The sequence below is a fragment of the Lissotriton vulgaris genome, chromosome 1_1 (assembly GCF_964263255.1).
Source record: "Lissotriton vulgaris chromosome 1_1, aLisVul1.2, whole genome shotgun sequence".
Classification (NCBI taxonomy): domain Eukaryota; kingdom Metazoa; phylum Chordata; class Amphibia; order Caudata; family Salamandridae; genus Lissotriton; species Lissotriton vulgaris.
The window spans coordinates 1,341,164,875-1,341,186,946 of NC_141685.1; the positions used below are offsets into that span (position 1 = coordinate 1,341,164,875).

At 40.7% G+C, this 22,072-nt stretch overlaps 1 protein-coding gene across 3 annotated transcripts in view; it reads right to left on the minus strand.

The window, feature by feature from the left end:
* Window positions 1-22,072, minus strand: part of LOC147749132 (solute carrier family 26 member 10-like) — a 490,027-nt gene that overhangs the window by 200,631 nt on the left and 267,324 nt on the right. For all 3 annotated transcript variants that reach the window (XM_086966525.1, XM_086966535.1, XM_086966516.1), the window contains one exon: window positions 11,914-12,020. In XM_086966525.1, coding sequence (XP_086822651.1) covers window positions 11,914-12,020 — 107 coding nt within the window. The remainder of the gene's footprint in view (window positions 1-11,913; window positions 12,021-22,072) is intronic.

A 22,072-nucleotide genomic window follows, 5' to 3' on the forward strand; every position in this document is an offset into this window, starting at 1 on the left:
GCACCCTGTCCCAATGGAGGGTGCTGCATGGCCACAAGTCCTGGATCCCACCGCTCGACACCAATATGTTGGAACTGGGGTCACCAGTCCCCTAGGGTAGCATGGCACGAGCGGGTAGGCATCAGAAAGCTTATGTGTTAAGCAACCATGCAGCACACGCAACCACTGAGTCAGAAACCTAGGCACGCAATTAGTGACACCACTCCAGTGAGTTTGTGTAAAAACTCAAGTTAACTTTATTCAAATAGATAATCAAGTAGATGGAGCAGGATCAGGGTAGAAGAAATTCATTATAACATTAGCTTTTCAATTTACCTCTACAAATACATATGTTGTATTTCTCTGGAATAAATTCTAGATGAATGAACCTTGAATATGCAATAAATATTAATTATTAGATAAATAAATATTTGAAGAGCACAGGCCTGACCTCAGTCTTGTTCTGAGCCAGCACCTGAAAGTAGTACATTAAGGAATTATAACAGGAAGCCTGTCAATAAATAACAGTAAGCTTTTCTAGTAAATTTAGTACTACGTGGAAGAAAACATTTTAGCAATCAGGAATATGCATTTCATGCAACAAGGATGGCATCCCCTTAAGTAAACACCTCCTTATGTAGACATCCCATTAGTTCTAACTAAACATGGCATTAGGCAGGAATGTAGAACACTTCCTAACAGATCAAGCCACATCACATTAGGTAAATATAAACAGTTCCTTATTTAGAGCTTAACTTGCCATTGGGCCTTATTACATCAGAACATCCAGCCAAGGTGGAACATTCCAGGGTCAATGAGCAAACATCTCACCACCCCCCCTGACCAACAGGCCAGTAACCCTCAAGAGGCAGAACATTCCATTATAAATAAATGACCTCTTGTGTAGGTTAAACCATTCTATGAGTTATTCCTAGTAGGAATGAACATTTTCCTAGATTGGAGCAATGTATTTCAGTAGGTAAGGGTAAACCGTTTCTTACTAAGGAATAAACATTTCAGGAGTCAACCATAGGCAGTTCCTGTCCTTTTAAACTCAGGCTACATTTCAGTAGACATGAAATAACTAGGCAATTAATTAACAGTTGCCCTATGGTGGAATAAACGGTTCCTTAAGTGTAGGTCAAACATTTCCTTGTGTAGAACAGTTAGTTAACCAAGGTAAAACCTCTCCTTAATCAGGAGTAAACACTTCAGGGGAAGGGTAGCAGCCCCTCCCTAATCAGGAATCAACATTACCCTAGAACTCAAACATAGGCCTTTTTTTATAGCAAGAACGGGTATCCTTTTAGGTAACCACCTCACTGGGTAAACATCCCATTAGAACTTGGATCCCAATTCACCATGTAGGGCCCACCCATTTCCTTTAGATAACAATAACCAGTTCCTTAATTAGGAATCCATCTCTCATTAGAGGATTACTCCCATTCCAGTACTCAACAGGCAAGGAGACCATACATTTGTAGAAAATCTGTACTACATTGGATGCATGCACTTGGTCTGAGCACTTCACACATATTCTGGGGCTTCTAACATTGAATGGGGCCACTAGGACCGGTGAGCACTTCAGTTAGATGGGATAACCCATGCACCAGGCTAGACTGGTCATTTCATTTAGTCAAAAACAAGCCATGTATAAGGCTACAGTAACCAGCATTCAATTAGATATGTACAGGTTATTAGAACCCAGGCCCCATCTTAGTATGCCAGAACAGAACCTTCCTTTAGGCTAGCACAAGCATTCCCTAACATATGTAACCAACACCTTCTGTGGCAATGACCAACATTTCATTCTAACTGGTCTTTTGATTAATATCTCCTCCCTTAGTTAGGGGTTCACTTTTATAAATCCGGGCCCCCCAGTGGTCTAGGCTCCGGTAAGGCCTCACCACACTCGAGGCTCTTGGGAGGGGGGCCAACCGGACCCAGTCACAGCTTTCCCAGGGGAGGGGGATCTCGGGGCCTCTTCCGGCCTTCCGCCCGCCTCCCCTAGGGAGTTACCTTATTGTTCGGCCCTTCCGGGCCCTTGCGCATTCCTTGGGGGCCTCGCTCGACCGGGCGCGGTGCAGAAAGGAGCTGTTAGCACCAGCGCCGGTCGCGAGGCAGCAGGAAAACCCGTGGGGGCAAGTCGGAGGAGGCTCCACTCCTCCGTGGTGATTCCAAGTTCCCCCTCCTTCCTGGGCACGAGTCCTCTCACGGAGGGCTCAGGGCAGAAAGACGATCAGGAGCAGGCAAGGTGGGGGCGCGGCTCTAGACGCGGCACCCCCGTCACGTGACAAAGGCGCCGACTCCCTTGCAGCTTCAGGGACCGCCGCGGGCCTTCCTAAACATACCGGCGTCCTCTCCTCACACCAGGGATTCTTGCCTCAGGGCCTAACGCGGCCTGACATGAATTTTTATGGCGGCCCTCTCCTGGCACCGAGGGCTGCCGGGGCAACTCCAGTTCTCCTCAGGGCAGCCTCGGCTGCGGCGGTGAGTAGGGCAGCAGCGCTTTCAGCGCGGAGAAGCCTCACAGCGCTTGAATGGCACATGATGCCAGCGCTTCTTAGGGGGGCATGCAGCGCTCGGTCAGCCCAGCAGTTCCCAGGCAGTATAGCGCTTCCAGGCAGCAATCACCAGTAGCGCTTCCAAAGGGTCAATTTCTTCATAGCGCTCCGCAGGGGCACAGGATACGGCGCTTTTCAGGGCACACAGACTCTAGCGCTGATAAGAGGAACAGAACACAGCGCTGTGTACAGGCACTGTATCGCTTCAGGTGCGGGGGAAAGCCATCCATTGGCACCATAGCCTGGAACAGAGTTAGCGCAGAGGCCTAGCGCTTGGTCAATTACAGCAGGTCTCACAGCGCTACCACAGGGCACGGCATTTCCCAGCCAGTCACGCGCTTGGAGGCATAATACAGCGCTCTTCCTCACAGCGCTCCTCTGGGGGCACACAAGAAAGCACTTGAGGTACTAGCACAGCGCTTCTCCAGATGAGGGAAAAAGACACCGCTTAATATAGGCAGTCAATAGCCATTACACCAATAGACTAAAGCGCTTTCAGCAGTAGCTGACTTTAAATAAAGGCAGTTCACAGGTCAAGCCACACAGCAGTGGCAGGTTAGCGCAGGAACCCCAGGTGGCGTCAGGAGGGGCACAGGGAGCAACACAGCGCCAATACCTGGGTAGTTCCTCAAAAGTCCTGTGGTGATTTAGTTTTCTTCTTGGCGTGATGTTTCTTGTGCCCTTAGTTTAGTTGCTTGGTTACTTGTTTCTTGATTTAGTTGCTTGGTTTCTTGTTCCTTGAAGGGGGGGGGGTAAATTGGTGGCTGGTGTCCCAAGTTCTTCTCAGCCAATCCCTTCAAGGGGTCCCTGGGGGTTCCCTGCCGCGGGGCTAGGTCAGTGGGGGGGGAACAGGATACCTCAACACTTGCAAAGCAGCACACTAGGCCCTGTCATTCCAGCATCATAAGACCCTGCCCTGACCCCCACTGCCTATCCTCCTGCGTAGGTACTTCCCCAGGTCTTCTCCTCAGCTTCTCCCCTTCTTCTCCCCCAGGAAAGTTCCCTCCCTTTCCTTTTATAGTGCCAGTTGACAGTTGATAGTGTCAGTTGGTGTCAGTTGGTGTTACCTCACCTCTTCCAGAAGGTTCCAGAGGCTTCCGGAGGTTCCACCATTCTACCTGTGGACAGGCTGGCAGGCTAAGATGGATACATTGCCTGAGGGTTCCAGCCTGCCCCTGGCTACTAGAATGCGCCCACTAAATCACGCTGCTGCAGCAGTGGTCTGTGGCGGCCATGTTAGGTGTAGAAGGTACCTGCATTTCAACACTAGTTTTAAACTAAACAGGGCATTCTCCACCACCCAAGGCCTACACACTGTTGTTTCCATAGGGGCATTCTAAATTAACAGGGGATAAAAAGCGAAAAATTTCTGGGGAAAGGGCCAAGTCTCACATAGAGTTTGAAACTTCTCGCTCTTTTAGGATTGTACATATCGCTTTATTCCTATAAAATCAATTGTTTAATTAGTCTCACTCACATTTTTTTTTTACACTTATAAATAGGAGCACAAATCAGTGGTGGTTATTTTACACTGGATTGTTTTGTACGTAGAAGCACATAGGTCTGGATATTTATGATATGTGTAAATTCATGAATTGTGAATTTTAAATAAATATTTTAGATATTAGCTCGTGGGTATCACAATGTGAGTTGCCATTAGTATATTTACATTACATGACCAAGGAAATCAAGGCTTTATTGTGACATACTATTCTGGTGATCAGTTCATATGAATTTGCACTAGGCACTTTACATCTCTCGAGACAACTGCATTTAAGCAGTAAGAACCAGGCACTAGTCACTTTAACAACCCCTAATTTGGGTATCTGCACTCAAGCAGTCATGATATGTGTTTAAGCCAGTTATAAGATGTGTGCAATGCCTTAGGGCAGGAAATGATAATTTTATAAATGTCTTATATTCCATTTTTAAAATTGTGGACGCAATACAATTTACATGAACAAAATTGAATTGTTATTTATATTGTATTATTTCTTGAGGAAAGTTGTAATTCAATAATTACGCCAAGAAAAGTCGTCTGTTTTTCCATCTGAGAATTTTGCACCTTTTTCTATGTTTATGTCGTTGGTCATGTGATGCACAACAGGAGGTGTGGCCCTTAGGAAGGGTCAGGGAAAAGCATATAAAAAACAGGTTGACTGTTCTAACGGTGTGTGAACAAGAGATTGGGGGTTTATTTTCAGTCATAAACCCGCCGTGACGCGTTTAGCCACCGAAGTGGCTTGTTCACACAGCGTTTGCACAAGCAGAATTTTCATTACATACACATTTCCATGGACATAGTAAAGGGTTTTCAAAAGATGCACATCCTGTCCGGATTGTGAGCGCCATCTTGTAACGTCAGTTCCACCCACACTGTGTTCGGTGTTGTGTCTTGAGAGGTGGTTTTTTCCCTCTGTCCGTACGTTTAGTGTAATTTCTAAATTTATATCTTATTGTTTAAATGTGGATTTCATGAGCGGCCGCTGTGCCTAAATCCAGTGCGCTGCTACGCTAAGTGACGAGGCACGCTAGGGATTATGGTAGTTGTAGTCTCACTACCGGTGGGCTCATGCGTATTACCCGCGTGTGCATAGTGTGACTCCCTGATATCAATACTAGTCCAAACACTGTAAAAACGAATGTATTTACACGTTATATTGAATTTGGACCGACCATCCAGCGAAAAAAGGCTTATACTGCTCTATGACCCTTCTTAGTGGGTTATAGCCATGTCACTACATGGATTGGGTATCCGAGGTGACTAATCACATAAGACCCTTGTTAGTGGGTGATGTTTTGCCAACTGGTTTCAGGATTGATGACCATAACAGATATCTGTTCCTAGAGGACCTTTATTAGTGTGTGATGCGGATTGGTTCCAGGTATGGTAGCCGTGAGGGTATCATGTCAGTTATGCCCATGTTGTATGTTAGTGCCTGCTGTTGGGTTCACCCCCATGTGTCATACCCCTAGTGTCCTCATAAACGATCAAAAGGTGCAAATTAAAATCTTATCTGATGCTCGGAGTGTGACAGGAGGATGATCTGAAGAAAAGGGTAGGGATCCTGTTGCCACCGGCTTGAGATGTATTCCCTACCTTTCCTCCTGTGGAGAAGAGATACATGTATACATATTAGACAGACTGCAATTTAAGTTAAAATTGTAAACAAAATGCAATAGAATAAAACATCATTCAATTTGCAAATGTATTGCCATCTCATCATCCAAATTATGTCCATTTGGGAAACGGGTACACAAGCCAACAATATGTCTGGATTCTTGCTGTCTAAGTCTCAGCACTCGATTGCCTCCCCTAGCTTTTGGTAGAACCTGTTCAATGGCATAGTACAATAGTTTGGTGTAGTCTGAGAAGTGGTGACTGGCGAAGTGGCGGGCAATAGGATACTGTTTGTCTTTGTTGGTGATTGCCCTCCTGTGCTCAAGGATGCAGTTTTTTGCCATGTGTGTCGTTTCCCCACATACCTCAGTTTGCACAGGCACTCTAGTACATAGATTACAAATGTTTTGGTGCAAGTTAAAAACTGTACTATGCTCACCATTGTGTTAGTACTGGTATTCCAATATTCTTTGACCATTTTGCTACTTTCACAGGCTTTACAATGGCCACACCGAAAAAAAACCTGTAGGTCAATTCCTTTCCTGTCCGTGTTAGAGGACAGTTCATTGTGAGCCAGTAGGTCTTTAACACCTTGGCTGCTAGGGGTTTTCCCCCCCAGTGCTGGACTCACAGAGTTGCCTTTATTCATGACGAGCTCAGCTCGTCATAAGCACAGCTCAACCGTGCCTCATGACGAGCTGAGCTCGTTATGAGCAGCGAAGGGGTTAAGATTACGGCCCCTTTTGTAAGTTATGCTAGGTCTTTCAGGCAGATTTCCACCTACGATAGGGTCGTTTTTCAAGATACCCCAGTGTCGATCGACTACCTTGCGGATCTGTTTGGAATTGCCATTGTATGTCATGATCATACGTGTTGTGTTTTCTTTCTCTATGTCCATGTCACCCTTTCCTGTTGTGTTCAGAATGTTGGTCCAATCTACCTCCTTAATTCTTTCTACTGCTTTCTTAAGGACCCAGGTGGGGTAGCCTCTTGCCTTGAACCGCTCAATTATACCTTTTTCTTCCTTTATGTAATCAGGTGTGGAACTGCAGTTCCTTTTTGCTCTGAGCAGCTCCTCATAAGGTATACTCCATTTGAGATTGTCTGGGTGGCTGCTTAGAGCATGGAGTAGTGTATTCCCTGCCGTGCTTTTGCTGTATAGGACTATCTGTATGGTGTTGTTTGTGATTATCACCCATGTGTCCAGATACTGAACCTCCTCAGTACTTATGGAGCTGGTCAGAGTGAGATTTCTATAGTTATGATTGAATTCCTCAATGAAAAGAAAAGCCTCACTCTTCTCTCCTTGCCATACCATGAAGATATCGTCTATGTAGCTAAGCCAAAATTTCACCCTGGTGAAGGCATCCTGATACCTGGTGCTGGTTCTGTTGTCTTCCTCTCAAGCCCCCATGAACAGGTTCGGAAAGCTTGGCACAAACCATGTACCCATCGCTGTACCAAGCTTCTGCTTGTAGATTCCCCCATTGAACATAAAAAAATTATTTATGAGGCAAAATCTGATCATTTCTAAAATCATGTTGGTGTGTTCTAGGTATCTGACGTCCCTGTGCTTGAGGTATCTCGCACATGCTGCAACTCCCTGTGTGTGGTCTATTACCGTATAGTGTGAGTTGACATCCAAGTTATGAGGATGTAATCCTCTTTCAATACTAGACTGCCAATTTTACCCAAAAAGTCTTTGGTACCCCATATGTAGTAGGGTAGAATGGACACAAACTCTCCTAGGAAATGGTCCACATATCTTGAGACATTTTCCAGGGCGATGCCCTTGGATGAAACAATGGGCCTGCCCGGAGGGTTGTTCCTGTCTTTGTGGATTTTTGGGAGGAGGTACAATACTGGTAAAATGGGGTAGTCTTTCTTTAGAAAACAGAATTCCTCCCACTCAAGAAGTCCCTTATCCTTCTATTCATGCAGTCTCTCCCAGATGGTTGTGATGATATTGTTATATTCCGCCCGGGTGGAGTCAGTGTATGTATTGTCATCATTGAGCTGATGTAATGCCTCCTCAATGTACATTTCTCTAGGCAAGACAACAATGTTTCCACCCTTATCGGCTGGTTTTACCACTATACTGTCATCACTGGCTAGGTCTTCAGTGGCTTTTTTCTGTGTGGCTGTCAGGTTATGTTGAAAATTTCTCATTCTCTTGGGCCAGTTATTTTGTCTAAAATGTAAGAGTAACGCCATGAAAGACCTAACCAGTGATGACAGTACACACGGGTGATGATAAAAAACAACACCATACAGACAGACCTATAACGCAAAAGCATGTCAGGGAACACACTACTCCATGCTCTGAGCAGCCACCCAGACAATCTCAAATGGAGTATATCTAATGGGGAGCTGTTCAGAGCAAAGAGGAACTGCAGTTCCACACCTGATGACATAAAGGAAGAAAAAGTTATGATCGAGAGGTTCAAGGCAAGAGGCTACCCCACCTGGGTCCTTAAGAAAGCAGTAGAAAGGATTAAGAAGGTAGACAGGACCAACATTCTGAACACAACAGGAAAGGGTGACACGGACATAGAGAAAGAAAACAACACGTATGATCCTGACATACAATGGCAATTCTGAACAGATCCGCAAGGTAGTCAATCGACACTGGGGTATCTTGAAAAACGACTCTATCGTATGTGGAAATCTACCTGATAGACCTAGCAAAACTCATAAAAGGGGCCATAATTTAAAGACCTACTGTTTCACAGTGACCTGTCACCTAACAAGGACAGGAAAGGAATTGACCTACAGGACTTTTTTCCGTGTGTTTCACAGTGACCTGTCACCTAACAAGGACAGGAAAGGAATTGACCTACAGGGCTTTTTCCGTGTGGCCATTGTTAAGCCTGTGAAAACAGCTAAATGGTCAAAGAATATTGGAATACCAGTACTAACACAATGGTGAGCAGAGTACAGTTTTTAACTTACACCAAAACATTTGTAATCTATGTACTAGAGTGCCCGTGCAAACTGAGGTATGTGGGGAGCATGACACACATGGCAAAAAAGCGCGTCCTTGAACACATGAGGTTAATCACCAACAAAGACAATCAGTATCCTATTGCCCGCCACTTCGCCAGCCACCACTTCTCAGACTACACCAAACTGTCGTACTATGCCATAGAACAGGTTCTATCAAAAGCCAGGGGAGGCAATCAAGTGCTGAGAATTAGACAGCTAGAATCCAGACATATTGTTGGCATGTGTACCCGTTTCCCAAATGGACATAATTTGGATGATGAGATGGCGATACACTTGCAAATTGAATGATGTTTTATTCTATTGCACTTTGTTTACAATTTTAACTTAAATTGCAGTCTGTCTTATGTGTATACATGTATCTCTTCTCCACATGAGGAAAGGAAGGGAATACGTCTCAAGCCGGTGGCAATGGGATCATTACCCTTTTCTTCAGCTCATCCTCCTGTCAAACTCCGAGCATAAGATAAGATTTTAATTTGCACCTTTTGATCGTTTATGAGGACACTAGGGGTATGACACATGGGGGTGAGCACAACAGCAGACACTAACATACGACATGGGCATTACTGACATGATACCCTCACCCTACCATACCTGGAACCAATCCGCATCACCCACTAATAAGGGTCCTCTAGGAACAGATATCTGTTATGGTCATCAATCCTAAAACCAGTTGGCAAAACATCACCCACTAACAAGGGTCTTATGCGATTAGTCACCTCGGATACCTAATCTGTGTGGTGACGTGGCTATAACCCACTAACAAGGTCATAGAGCAGTATAAGCCTTTTTTTGCTGGAGGGTCGGTCCAAATTCAATATAACGTGTAAATACATTTGTTTTTACCGTGTTTGGACTACTATTGATATCAGGGGGTCACACTATGCACACACGGGTAATACGCATGAGCCCACTGGTAGCGAGACTACAATTACCATAATCCCTAGCGCGTCTCGTCACTTAGCGTAGCAGCACACTGGATTGAGGCACAGCGACCACTCATGAAATCCACTTTTAAACAATAGGATACCCACTTAGAAACAACACTAAGCGTACGGACAGAGGGAAAACCACCTCTCAATACACAACACAGAACACAGTGTGGGTGGAACTGACGTTACAAGATGGCGCTCACAATCCGGACAGGATGTGCATCTTTTGAAGTCCCTTTACTAAGTCCATGGAAATGTGTATGTAATGACAATTCTGCTTGTGCAAACACTGTGTGAACAAGCCACTTCAGTGGCGAAACGCGTCAGGGCGGGTTTATGACTGAAAATAAACCCCCAATCTGATTGTACCAAACTTGTGATTACTGCGTCAGGACTACTCTGAGAGCGCGAGTGGAACCTCGTTTTTTATGGATATTGATTATCGGTTTCTCTGCCGGTCTCGCGCCACCTCGTGGATTGGGAGCACGTATTGGAACTTCTTGGATGGATGGATGTATATATATATATATATATATATATATATATATATGTACATCATATCTCATTATGTACATTCATATTAACACACTGTTCATGATAACATTGTACTTGACTAACGTACAATAAATGATTACATATTTGTAGTTCAGCATGCCATTAAGGATAGCACTTATCTATTTGGTGCACACTACACCAAGCTGTTTATTTTGAATGAGTGCAGACACGCCAACCTACTTAAGGTCATTATGTTATTTCACTTCACGGGACTACATCAACCATGAGTCCCGGTGTTGCCAAACTCCACCCACTCAGGGAGGACGACGCCAGCTGTTCAAACTAAAACGCGTTTGACTAGCGTGAAGAGAACATGGTGTTGAACTGCGCACAGTCCATGAGGAAGGGGCATTTGTGGCCCCGAAATGCGTCGGACCCAATTTTAATTCAAGGGAACCTGTGAACATTACAGAGGAGCCAAATACAGACCGGAGGGTCGGATGAAGCGGTGAGCCCTCCCGAAGCGCTTGCGCAATTTGCTTTACTATATTCAGGCGGCCAGCCTCGGTTGCGGAAGGAGCTCCACTCTGATGGCGGAACATGTATCCTGTCCTAAGAGACTGAGGAGAGATCAAACACGCTAGCCTGTCAGCGCAACATCCATTTGAATAAAACGTGATTCCCGCAGCTTCCCTCCCATCCTACTTAAGGATTTTAATGACAGTAATGAAAGTGCAGACACGCCAACCTATTTAAGGTTATTATGTTATTTCACTTCACGGGACTACGTCAACCATGAGTCCCGGTGTTGCCAAACTCCACCCACTCAGAGAGGACGACGCCAGCTGTTCAAACTAAAACGCGTTTGACTAGCGTGAAGAGAACATGGTGTTGAACTGCGCACAGTCCATGAGGAAGGTGCGTTTGTGGCCCTGAAACGCGTCAGACCCAATTTTAATTCAAGGGAACCTGTGAACATTACAGAGGAGCCAAATACAGACCGGAGTGTCGGATGAAGCGGTGAGCCCTCCCGAAGCGCTTGCGCAATTTGCTTTAATATATATATATATATATGTATATATATATATATATATATATATATATATATATATATATATATATATATATATATATATATATATATATATATATATATGTACATCATAACTCATTATGTACATTCATATTAACACACTGTTCATGATAACATTGTACTTTACTGGCTTACAATAAATGATTACATATTAGTAGTTCAGCATGCCATTAAGGATAGCACTTATCTATTTGGTGCACACTACACAAAGCTGTGTATTTTGAATGAGTACCTTATTCCGGTTTGCTTCTTTCTGTGTTTTGCGCACTAATCCTGGTTGCACATGTGTAAATAATGCAAAATATCTCGCATTCATACGCCTTTATGATGCCTACCTTCGTATTGACACCTGTTGTTGCTTACATATTTCGAAAATAGTGAACTCTATTTTCACTTGGTACATTTTTTAATAATGTTACACTGGCATGGCACACTGTTTGGGGCACTATTTCACTGGCGATGTATTTGGAGATCATGGTTTCATGACAGTGTTTCAGAGTTCTGAATAATGTTAGCCCAGCCAAGCAAAATTGGATAATTTCAAGAGATTTTGATAGGGATGTTCATTTCTTTGAGATTTTGGCAATTTGTTATTTTGCCATATTTTTATGTCAAGGATATTTGATATTAAAATTGAACAACGTTGCAAAAGTAGCTTAGACCTGGAACCAGTCCCTAGAGCAAAACAATTATTGAAATATAGTCAGGTTGTCAGCTCTGTACCTCTGCGTCCGGCAGATGACGGTCATCATAGAAAACAGCACACCTACTGCCAACCCGAGCTCCACATTCAGAACAATCACTGCCAGCCATGTGATGATCCACACTGCCTGAAAGAAGAAAGACATTACAAACGTCAGAACTGAAGGATGGATCCTGGAGAGAAAGATAACAGCACATGTCTAGAGGACTACACCTGTCTCTGTTCACATCACAGAGGTGTCCACATATCATCCACAGGGGCCACAGCCATACCAAAGTTTGAGGAGATTTACTCACTAAGGTCTTTATTAAGAGTTTGGCGGTGCAGGAGAGGGACCGCCCCGCCCGCACCGTCAAACCCTTTATGCACTGCCCACCAGGTCAGGAGTTTTCTCTTATCTGGAGGGTGGTTCTTTGGCGTTCCTAGGGCAGTGCCTCTAAAATAGGCACCACAATGGGAACGTCAAAGGCAGTACCTGCATTCTGAGTTTCCTCACCGCCACAGTTTTATTGGTGGTGAACCTCTGGCATTGAGGAAACAATGGGGGCCCTATAGGGCCATGGAATGCATGCAAGGGGACACATGTTGTGTCCCCCTGTGTGTATGCACCCCCTTTCGTGCATGTCATGGACTTCAGCGTCCGATCCAAGCACAAACAGCCTTTGGGGCTCCCACTGCAGTGCCTTTTTAATAGGCACCGCTGTGGGGCCGCCAATGCACCGCCCACCAGACACGAGCAACCTCGTAATCTGGCAAGCAGTGTTCACATGTCTTTGGCGGTATGGCAGCAGGGCAATGGCATGGGCCACACCCAAAATTCCTAATTAGGACCATATTACTTAGAGTCCCCACACACATAACAGGGCAACTTCCACCTATCCCCACTTTAAAATGTTTATTTGCACGAACTAAAAAAGCCACCAGTGATACTCCACCTGTGCCTAGAAGATATCAAAATATACTCATACCTGAAACTTTAACAATTGCACATAATGAGGAACCTTTCCCCTTACATGAGAACCTAAATAATCAGAAACAAAACTCAATGTACCCTACAGCAGACAAATTAGTAAAACATAGCCCCTGTCAACCTTGTATGATGGATGGGACCTTCAAAATGCTTTCCAAACTATTCACTCAGATATACACCATGCATGGTAAATATAAAAACATATATATACTATATATATATGTCTGACTACCAAATAAACAACGCAGCACTTACTACAACCTTAAACTATATAAAACATAAAACAAATAACTACTACCCCAATAAAATATTCATTGACTTTGAGCAAACCATTATTTAAATTATTCTAAAAATGTGCCTCCATACAACCGTAAAAGGCTGTTACTATCATTTCACTCAAAGTCCATGGAGACACCTCCTAACATCTGGACATGTGGAATATTGTACCAACAGCTAATTTGCCTTAAAAAATTAAAGCACTAGCCTATGTCCTCATCACAGAGGTATCCAACCACTACAGTTTACTAACAGAAAGCCCTTCCTACCAACAAAATGAAGACAAAAGTAGTCCTCTAATGGTCTATTTCGAAGACACGTGGGGTGGCAGACTGAATTGCTCTGGTAAGAGACGCCAACCTAGTTTCCAAATACCAAGATGGAATGTCTATGACAGTACTTTGGCACAGGAAGACAAAACAACGGAGACAGTGGAAGGAGGACATAAAGCCTTCCAATCCACACTAGGTAGAACCCAACCTATGCTCTTCAAATTTATAGAAGCATTGCAAAACGAGCCAAATTAACAAACTATGTCCAATGGTCAAACAGAACCTGCTTGATGGCTAGGGTGCACTGTTCACAAGCCCAATTAGATGCTATATGTATTGTATTTATCAAACCACTGTGACGTCTTAATGTCAGACAAAATCACTGATTCTTGTGTCAGAGATAAATTTAGTTTAAAATGACTTACTCACTTCAACATTCTCCATGACAAGAGGTTAAACATGTTTCAGTCAACAGAACAACATTGCAATCCATGCAGAATAGGTAATAACAAAATAGGTAATACAAAAATGTTTTTTAAACAAAATGATCAACAATGAATAGTCAGCATAATTGTTGTTGTTTTATTTGCAGTTTTCAATATTCAATTCTCAATTCTTCAATACAGCGTTCGACAATTTCCAATGCATTTCGGTGCTGGCACCTTCATCAGGGGAACCCTTTGAAAACATATGTATATACAGTCCATGTATTCCATGACAAATAAAGTTTTTCAAAATCATAAACAATTCTTGTTCATGCAACTGGTGTATTAACAAAATTATGTAAACCACCACTAGCCAAAGTGGAAAAACATGAGATTTGCTGTGACATTTCTGACGACCCTGAGTATCCAAAAGTGTCCATGTGACCAAAACAATAAAGTTTTTAAGGGAGATAATTAACAAAACAAACACAGATGATGTGTCGAATATCACACACAGGATGCGAAAATGTCACAACTGCGGTCACTGTGGCAACGTGATGGTGGGTGACATCTTTGCACATCCTCACAAAAGAAAGCAAATTAAAATAAAACACACATCCGACTGTAACTCCAGCATGGTTATATATGCCATTAAGTGTCCTTGAAGTCTTGTATATTTCGGAAGAACAACCAGAAAAGTTAAAATTAGAATGACAGAACACAAAAGTATGATCAGAACTGCTAATGTGAAATCATGTTTAGCACTACACTGGGGGGAGCAGAAACATACCATACCCCAATTTCAGTTCACCATACTAGAGAAGGTGTCAGTTCAGCCACATGTGGATAAAAATAGACATCTGGTGCTAAGAGAAACATTTTGGATTAGATTTTTAAAAACCATGAGTCCTTGTGGGTTGAATGATAAAATTGAATTTACGTGTTTTTTGTAAATATGCATGTATAACACTGGAGATGGTTTTTTCGTATAATGACCTTTTTAATATGTTTTATGTTCAATTCAGATGGATGTTTCTGACAATCAACATATGGTTCTTTTCACATGTGACCGCAATATATAGTTTTTTCAAAAAGACATGCAAAACTCGAATTACATAGCATTGTCTCTCACACATGGAGGCATAAGGGTGAACTGTTAGTACTATTTTCTCAATTTAAGTTCATTATTTCATGCTTTTTGAGTATGAGAATTATGTGATGTCTCAATATACATGATGTGGCTTTCAACCCATGGAGTTTGGTATTTGATTCAATTGAAAAATGTGAGCTTATGATGTTTGGGACAAACATTTCAATATTTTCAATAGTGGTCTTGTGTTTTCATCACTCTTTTATATCACCTATTTTTGTTTAAAAAATGTTTTATGGGGTATTCTGCAGACGTTTTGTGCAATAGTGTAGCGTCCTGGATGAACATTCTCAACCTAGAATTCGGGTGGAGTATGGAGTCTGTTTTTTGTTGGAGTTTAGTGTATGTACGGCGGGAGTCTGTTGTTTGTATATATGATTTTGTGAGCATCGCGTCAATGCGGAAGTAGAAAGATGAGCGTGTAGGACGCCTTGGTGTTTACTACCAATACGGCATGTTCAACCACGGAGGCATGGACACTTTTCAGACTATTGGTAAGAATGTGAGCCTAGTAGTCCATATTCCATAAGGATTAGATTGTTATGCTTCAGGTCCGGTCATTGACCGAAATGTCTATTTTTTGGCAGCATGAACCACATTATCAGAATCACGAGTTAGAGAGACAGAAGAAAAGTATTGGCATTTAGTAAATACGAACGCAGGCACATGTATGTTAGAGACACGGATTACTTTACTTGGAGTTTTTCTGTTTTAAAACATTGCTCATATACGATTTTGGTTAACTTGGATATTGTTTGCTCAGCTTATTATTTTGATACAGAACACGCGGATATTGTGTTGGCAGCATAAGGCTATCACATATTGGGCTGTGTTCACACACACTGTAGGTGAGTGACATCGGACATTCTAGTCCTCACACATTTTTCAGCACATTAAGCACAGCACTTTACGTGGTCTGGTATTTCATGTGTGCACCTTTAGACATAGTATAACATGGGAAACCTTTTCACCATTTCATTCCACTTGGCGTGTCTTTTTGGAAAAACAGATGCTCCTTTTGATAAATCATGTATTGCCTTTTTGTAAATAAAAACTTTATTGTTTTGGTTACATGGACACTTTTGGATACTCAGAGTTGTCAGAAATGTCACAGCAAATCTCATGTTTTTCCACTTTGGCTAGTGGTGGTTTTACATAATTTTGTTAATACACAAGTTGGATAAACAAGAATTGTTTATGATTTTGAAAAACTTTATTTGTCATGGAATACATGGACTGTATATACATATGTTTTCACAGTGTTCCCCTGAGGAAGGTGCCAGCACCGAAATGCATTGGGAATTGTCGGACGCTGTATTGACGAATTCAGAATTGAATATTGGAAACTGCAAATAAAACAGCAACAATTATGCTGACTATTGATTATTGATCATTTTGTTTAAAACATTTTTTTGTAATACCTAATTTGCATAGATTTCAATTTTGTTCTGTTGACTGAAACATGTTTAACCTCTTGTCATGGAGAATTTTGAAGTGAGGAAGTCATTTTAAACTAAATTTATCTCTGACAACAGAATCAGTGATTTTGTCTGACATTAAGACGTCACAGTGGTTTGATAAATACAATACATTTAGCACCTAATTGGGCTTGTGAACAGTGCACCCTAGCCATCAAGCAGGTTCTGTTTGACCATTGGACATATTTTCACCTGATGGGGCTAGTTAGGTTGTTCTAGGGTATGCACCATTTTTTTGAAACATTGAAAAAAACTTTTTACAAATTATGTAAAAAAGATACAATTATTTTTGAGTACTTTATCAGGTGTGCAGGTTATCCTTCTGTTGTTTTAGATACATTCTAAAGTATCACATCCACATTAAAAAAAATATATACATACATACATATATATATATATTGTTTTATTACCACAATCAAAAAAACTTTCAATTTCAATTTTAATGAAGACTAATATAATAAAAGTATATATCTATTTTTTAATGTAGTCATCAGTTTCAAAGAAAGTTAAAAACAAATTCAGTCTATCACATAAAATATTTACTACACATAAACCAAACAATTTCACACAACAATCACCTAATATTAACGCAAACAATATATCACATTTCCCACCCAAAAGAAAAGAACGAAAGAAAATTTACTGTTTTGTAGCTGCAGATCTTTCTTTGTATACATGTAATAAAAATTAGAAATCCACCAAAAATTGGAAAAATATTGCCCAAAGCACCCACAAAAAAATGCAAAAATAAAACAGATTCAATAGAAATCCCTTGAAGCAATCAAAAGTATCTAGGAACCATATCAACCATGAAAAATGTTTTAAAAAAAAGAAAAGAAACACTCCCGGAAACAAAAAGAAAAAAGGAAATCAAAATCAAAAGCATGGTTCAATATAAACCAAAAATGATTTCCCTAAATAAAAAAGTAAAATCCCAATGCCTCGAGAACACGCTCGCAAACAAAAACCTGTAAAGTAAATTGAAAAAAACACTTGTAAAACACATTCCATTTCCAAAATACATAAACATAACAGTTAATCAACAAAATATAACTAACATAACACAATGTAACATAACATAGTGATACATTACTAAAATAGTGCACGAAAAGTCTAAGGGGGCCATCCTAGCGGTGCTGGGACCGGCCACCAGTGGTGCAGCGGTCCCAGCACCGGAAATTAGGATGCCACTGCCACCAAGGCATCCTCCATTCCCAGCATTGTCGTGGACGGTGCTCACAGCACCGCCTGCCACAATTCTGGGAATGCACTGCGTGCATTGTCATGCACAAAGTGACAGGCACCGCGAGGTGCCTGCACCATGTCCATGAAAATGCAGGGGGGTACCATAGATAATCCCCATGTGCACCCCCCACTCCCCCAATACCCTGGGGGCCCGCAACAGGCCCCCGAAAGAGAATTCTGCATGCTTGCCGCCACGGAAAGGCACGTTTCCGCCCCATGCTAATATGGATGGCGGTGTCTAGCAGACACCGCCACCATATTAAACCCTTTTCCGCCCAGTGGACCGGTCGGAAAAGCGACGGACGGTCTTCCCGTCCGAGGAGGTACCTCCTGCCATACCAATATGGCGGGGGGTAGTGACGATCCGCCCTACATTCTAATGGGCCCCTGAGTGACAAATTAGTGAAAAATAGTAACACTACCAAAACTAAATATAAAAAAAAACACAAATAACATCATAACTATCTTGGAGACCTTCCCCCAAAACCCCCCACCCACAAATCCCTTAACAACCCTTAAAAAGGACTTACCTGTTCTGTCAAACAGCAACACCTTACAGTGACCTGGTTCTGGGAAAATAGAGTAAAAATAACACAAAAATATTACGAAATAGAAGGTTGCAATAAAGAAATGGCAACTAAATGAACCTAAGAAAAAGACTATCTCCCCATAGAAATGAATAGAGAATATTGTAAAAATGTTGAATAAATGCACAAATTATGCAAACAATTATTAAAAGAATTCTAAGGTATACATTGAATAATAGTATGAAATATAAAAAATGATTTAATATATAAAGAAAAATCATGTTAAGATAATGTTGGCAAAATGTATAATGAAAAGTTAAGACATGTTAAAAATCTGTTAAACAATGGAGAATAAATCTTGCAAATTGTCAACATACAATAGCATTACAATATAACTTACATGGTTTGTTATTAATAAAACATAATACAAAGTTGTATTTGCTTAACTTTATATAAATGTTTCTTTTTAACTCAAAGAATATATGATTAGAAATGTAAAAATATAGAATAAATAAACTTTGCAAACATAATTAAAATTATACATGTCATGTCTTTATTGTAAACAAAATGTAATTAATAATATTATTGATTACAAACATACAACAAATTAGTTTTAAATTATATTTCTAATCACCAACGATGCTACTAAACTAACACAAACTATTTCTACTACATACAAATCAAATATTTCAGAATATAAATCTGAATTTAAATAATCCCACTTGAACATAAATCATTAAAAAAAATGTAGACACTAAAGGGGTGACATTTACTATCCCCACTCTAATCTAACCATATTGGGAGAATGTGTTGGGACTCTAAAGGGGTGCCATTTACAATCGCCACTCCAATCTAGACCAATTTGGTGTAGGTATTGGAAACTAAAGGGGTGACATTTACTATTCCCACTCAAATCTAAACCAATTTGGGGAAGGCATTGGACACTAAAGGGGTGACATTTAGTATTCCCAATCCAATCTAAACCAATTTGGAGGAAGGTGTTGGACACTAAAGGGGTGAAATATACAATATCCACTTCAAAATATAAAATTTTGTCACACGACATTTAAAATTAATCATTTAAAATAGAAAATTAATACTCCATATTTATACAGTTTTATTTACTATAAATTAAATCTAATTTCATCTAAGAACACACTAACTAAAACTACAAACCTATATATATATATATATATATATATATATATATATATATATATATATATATATATATTCCAACACACTAAAGGTTACCCTTACGGATGAGCCGCACACAGGTAGGTAAAGTTCATCGTTTATTTCAGAGGCTGCAACTTGGGAAAATTTTCTTCTTGCATGAATAAAAGTGCCAACGCGTTTCATGAATAGTTTCACTTCTTCAAAGGCATCCTACTGGAAACACAGTTGCAAACCCACTGTGGTGTAATTTTGAAATAAGGACAGCGCACAGCACCCCAATGAGGGAACATCGTCACTACAGGTACCATAAGGCTTTGCCCGTAGCCACTGGGCGGGTACCTTGTTAACGTAATAAGCAGGCTATGCGTGTGTTTCCAGTAGGATGCCTTTGAAGAAGTGAAACTATTCACGAAACGCGTCAGCACTTTTATTCATGCAAGAAGAATATTTTCCCAAGTTGCAGCTTCTAAAATAAACGATGAACTTTACCTACCTGTGTGTGGCTCATCCGTAAGGGTAACCTTTTGTGTGTTGGAATAAATACGACTGACCCAGTCGTGGATTGAGCCCCGCCGCCTAGCAGCAGTCCGGAGTTTGTACTAATCAGCATACAAGAGGACAGGAGGCCGTATCAGAAGTTCTACGCAGCAGCCTGGTGTTTAAAGGACTTCAGTTGCAAACCCACTGTGGTGTAATTTTGAAATAAGGACAGCGCACAGCACCCCAATGAGGGAACATCGTCACTACAGGTACCATAAGGCTTTTCCTGTAGCCACTGGGCGCGTACCTTGTTAACGTAATAAGCAGGCTATGCGTGTGTTTCCAGTAGGATGCCTTTGAAGAAGTGAAACTATTCACGAAACGCGTCGGCACTTTTATTCATGCAAGAAGAACATTTTCCCAAGTTGCAGCTTCTGAAATAAACGATGAACTTTACCTACCTGTGTGCGGCTCATCCGTAAGGGTAACCTTTTGTGTGTTGGAATATATATATATATATATATATATATATATATATATATATATATATATAATATAATATTGAAATATAAAACAAATTAATTCCTACTAAGAATTAATATATTTCTCGACATATTTACTGCCATTCTTAAAGGTTAGCCATAAAATTACAAATTAAATCATACTACAATTTTTTTTAATACATTCTATCTCTCAAAAAATAAAACAAATATTTTAGAAGCAAAATTACAATTTGAAAAAAAAAATTAAAATATTTCAATAATTTTTAAAAATGTGTTTACGATGTTACTTACCAATATTTCTAAATATTTAATACCATTGATCTATATCTTCATGAATATGAAGTTAAATGTATTAAAGTATTAATATAACAAAATTAATTTGAAAATATCTAACTAATAATCAGCTTACGGTTACATTTATTATCTTAAAATGTATTTTAAAATATTACATTTTTATAAAATCTACCTACCCTTATCCCCTAAAAACCCAATATTATGCTACTAAAAAATTGCATTAACTAATTCTTTATATACATTCAAACAACTAAAAATACAAACTTTAACAATTTAATACCTAAAAAATTATATTACTAAAAACACATATAAATAAAATATAATAAACATGTAAATCAAATACACTACAAAAAAATATATACTAATTAGCACTTACAAACAATATTACATACAAGGATATTTTCTACATTGATATTTATTCCAACATTATTAAAAACAACACTAAAAACAATTGGCCTTATTTAGGAGGCTGTGCGTCACTTTTATGACACCAGTGGCGTAAAAAGTTTTCCAGGTTGCACCATATTTACAAATTGAAGCATCTAGGTAGATGCGTCACTTTGAAAACCCCTGCGCTACATTATAACTACGCCAGATATAATGTATGCAGGGGGGGGAGTTCTGACGCAAGAAAGGGTCATAGAAGTGACGCCGTGAAATCTATAAGATTTCACTGCGCCACTTCTAGGACACAAATGTGTCAATATCTTACGCCTGCCTCACAGCAGGCATAAGACTGACGCAGGCCCTGAAAGGACACATTGCTGGAGTTGCGCCACTTTTGTCACACACTTCAGCCATGCGTCACTTTTGCACCATACAGATATGTCAGAAATACTGACGTATCTATAAGTCCTTGCGACATGATGCATCATACAGTAAATATGACGCATCAATCATGCTGCAAGGAGGGCGCACTGAGGAGTGACGTGCCGTTACTTTCAGGCAGCGATGCGTCACTTCTCATAAATTAGGCTCAATAGGTTTACCTTCGATATTCCAGTCATTGATATATTTGATATAAAATATATTCTTTTTCCAATAGTTTGTCCAAATACCAACATACCATGAGTAGAGGGAGGGGTAAAGCTGTTCATATTTGAAAGAAACAAGTTAGAATTTGAGGGCTTGTGAGTTGCCTAAGTTGGTTATTAAATAAGCAAATTTTCTTTTGTTGTTTTGAAGCACATTAGCTTAGAAGCATTTCTACAGGACTAGGGTAGGTCATTCCACAAAGCAGCTATTGTGTTGACAGTCATTTTCCGCCCAGTCTATGTTTGTGCCATTGGGAAACTCTCAGTTTCAAGTTCTAGTGAAAAGGTGGTGTCTTTATGATTTAGCCAATGGAGAGAGGTTGGTGAGGGAATAAGTTCTTGGTGA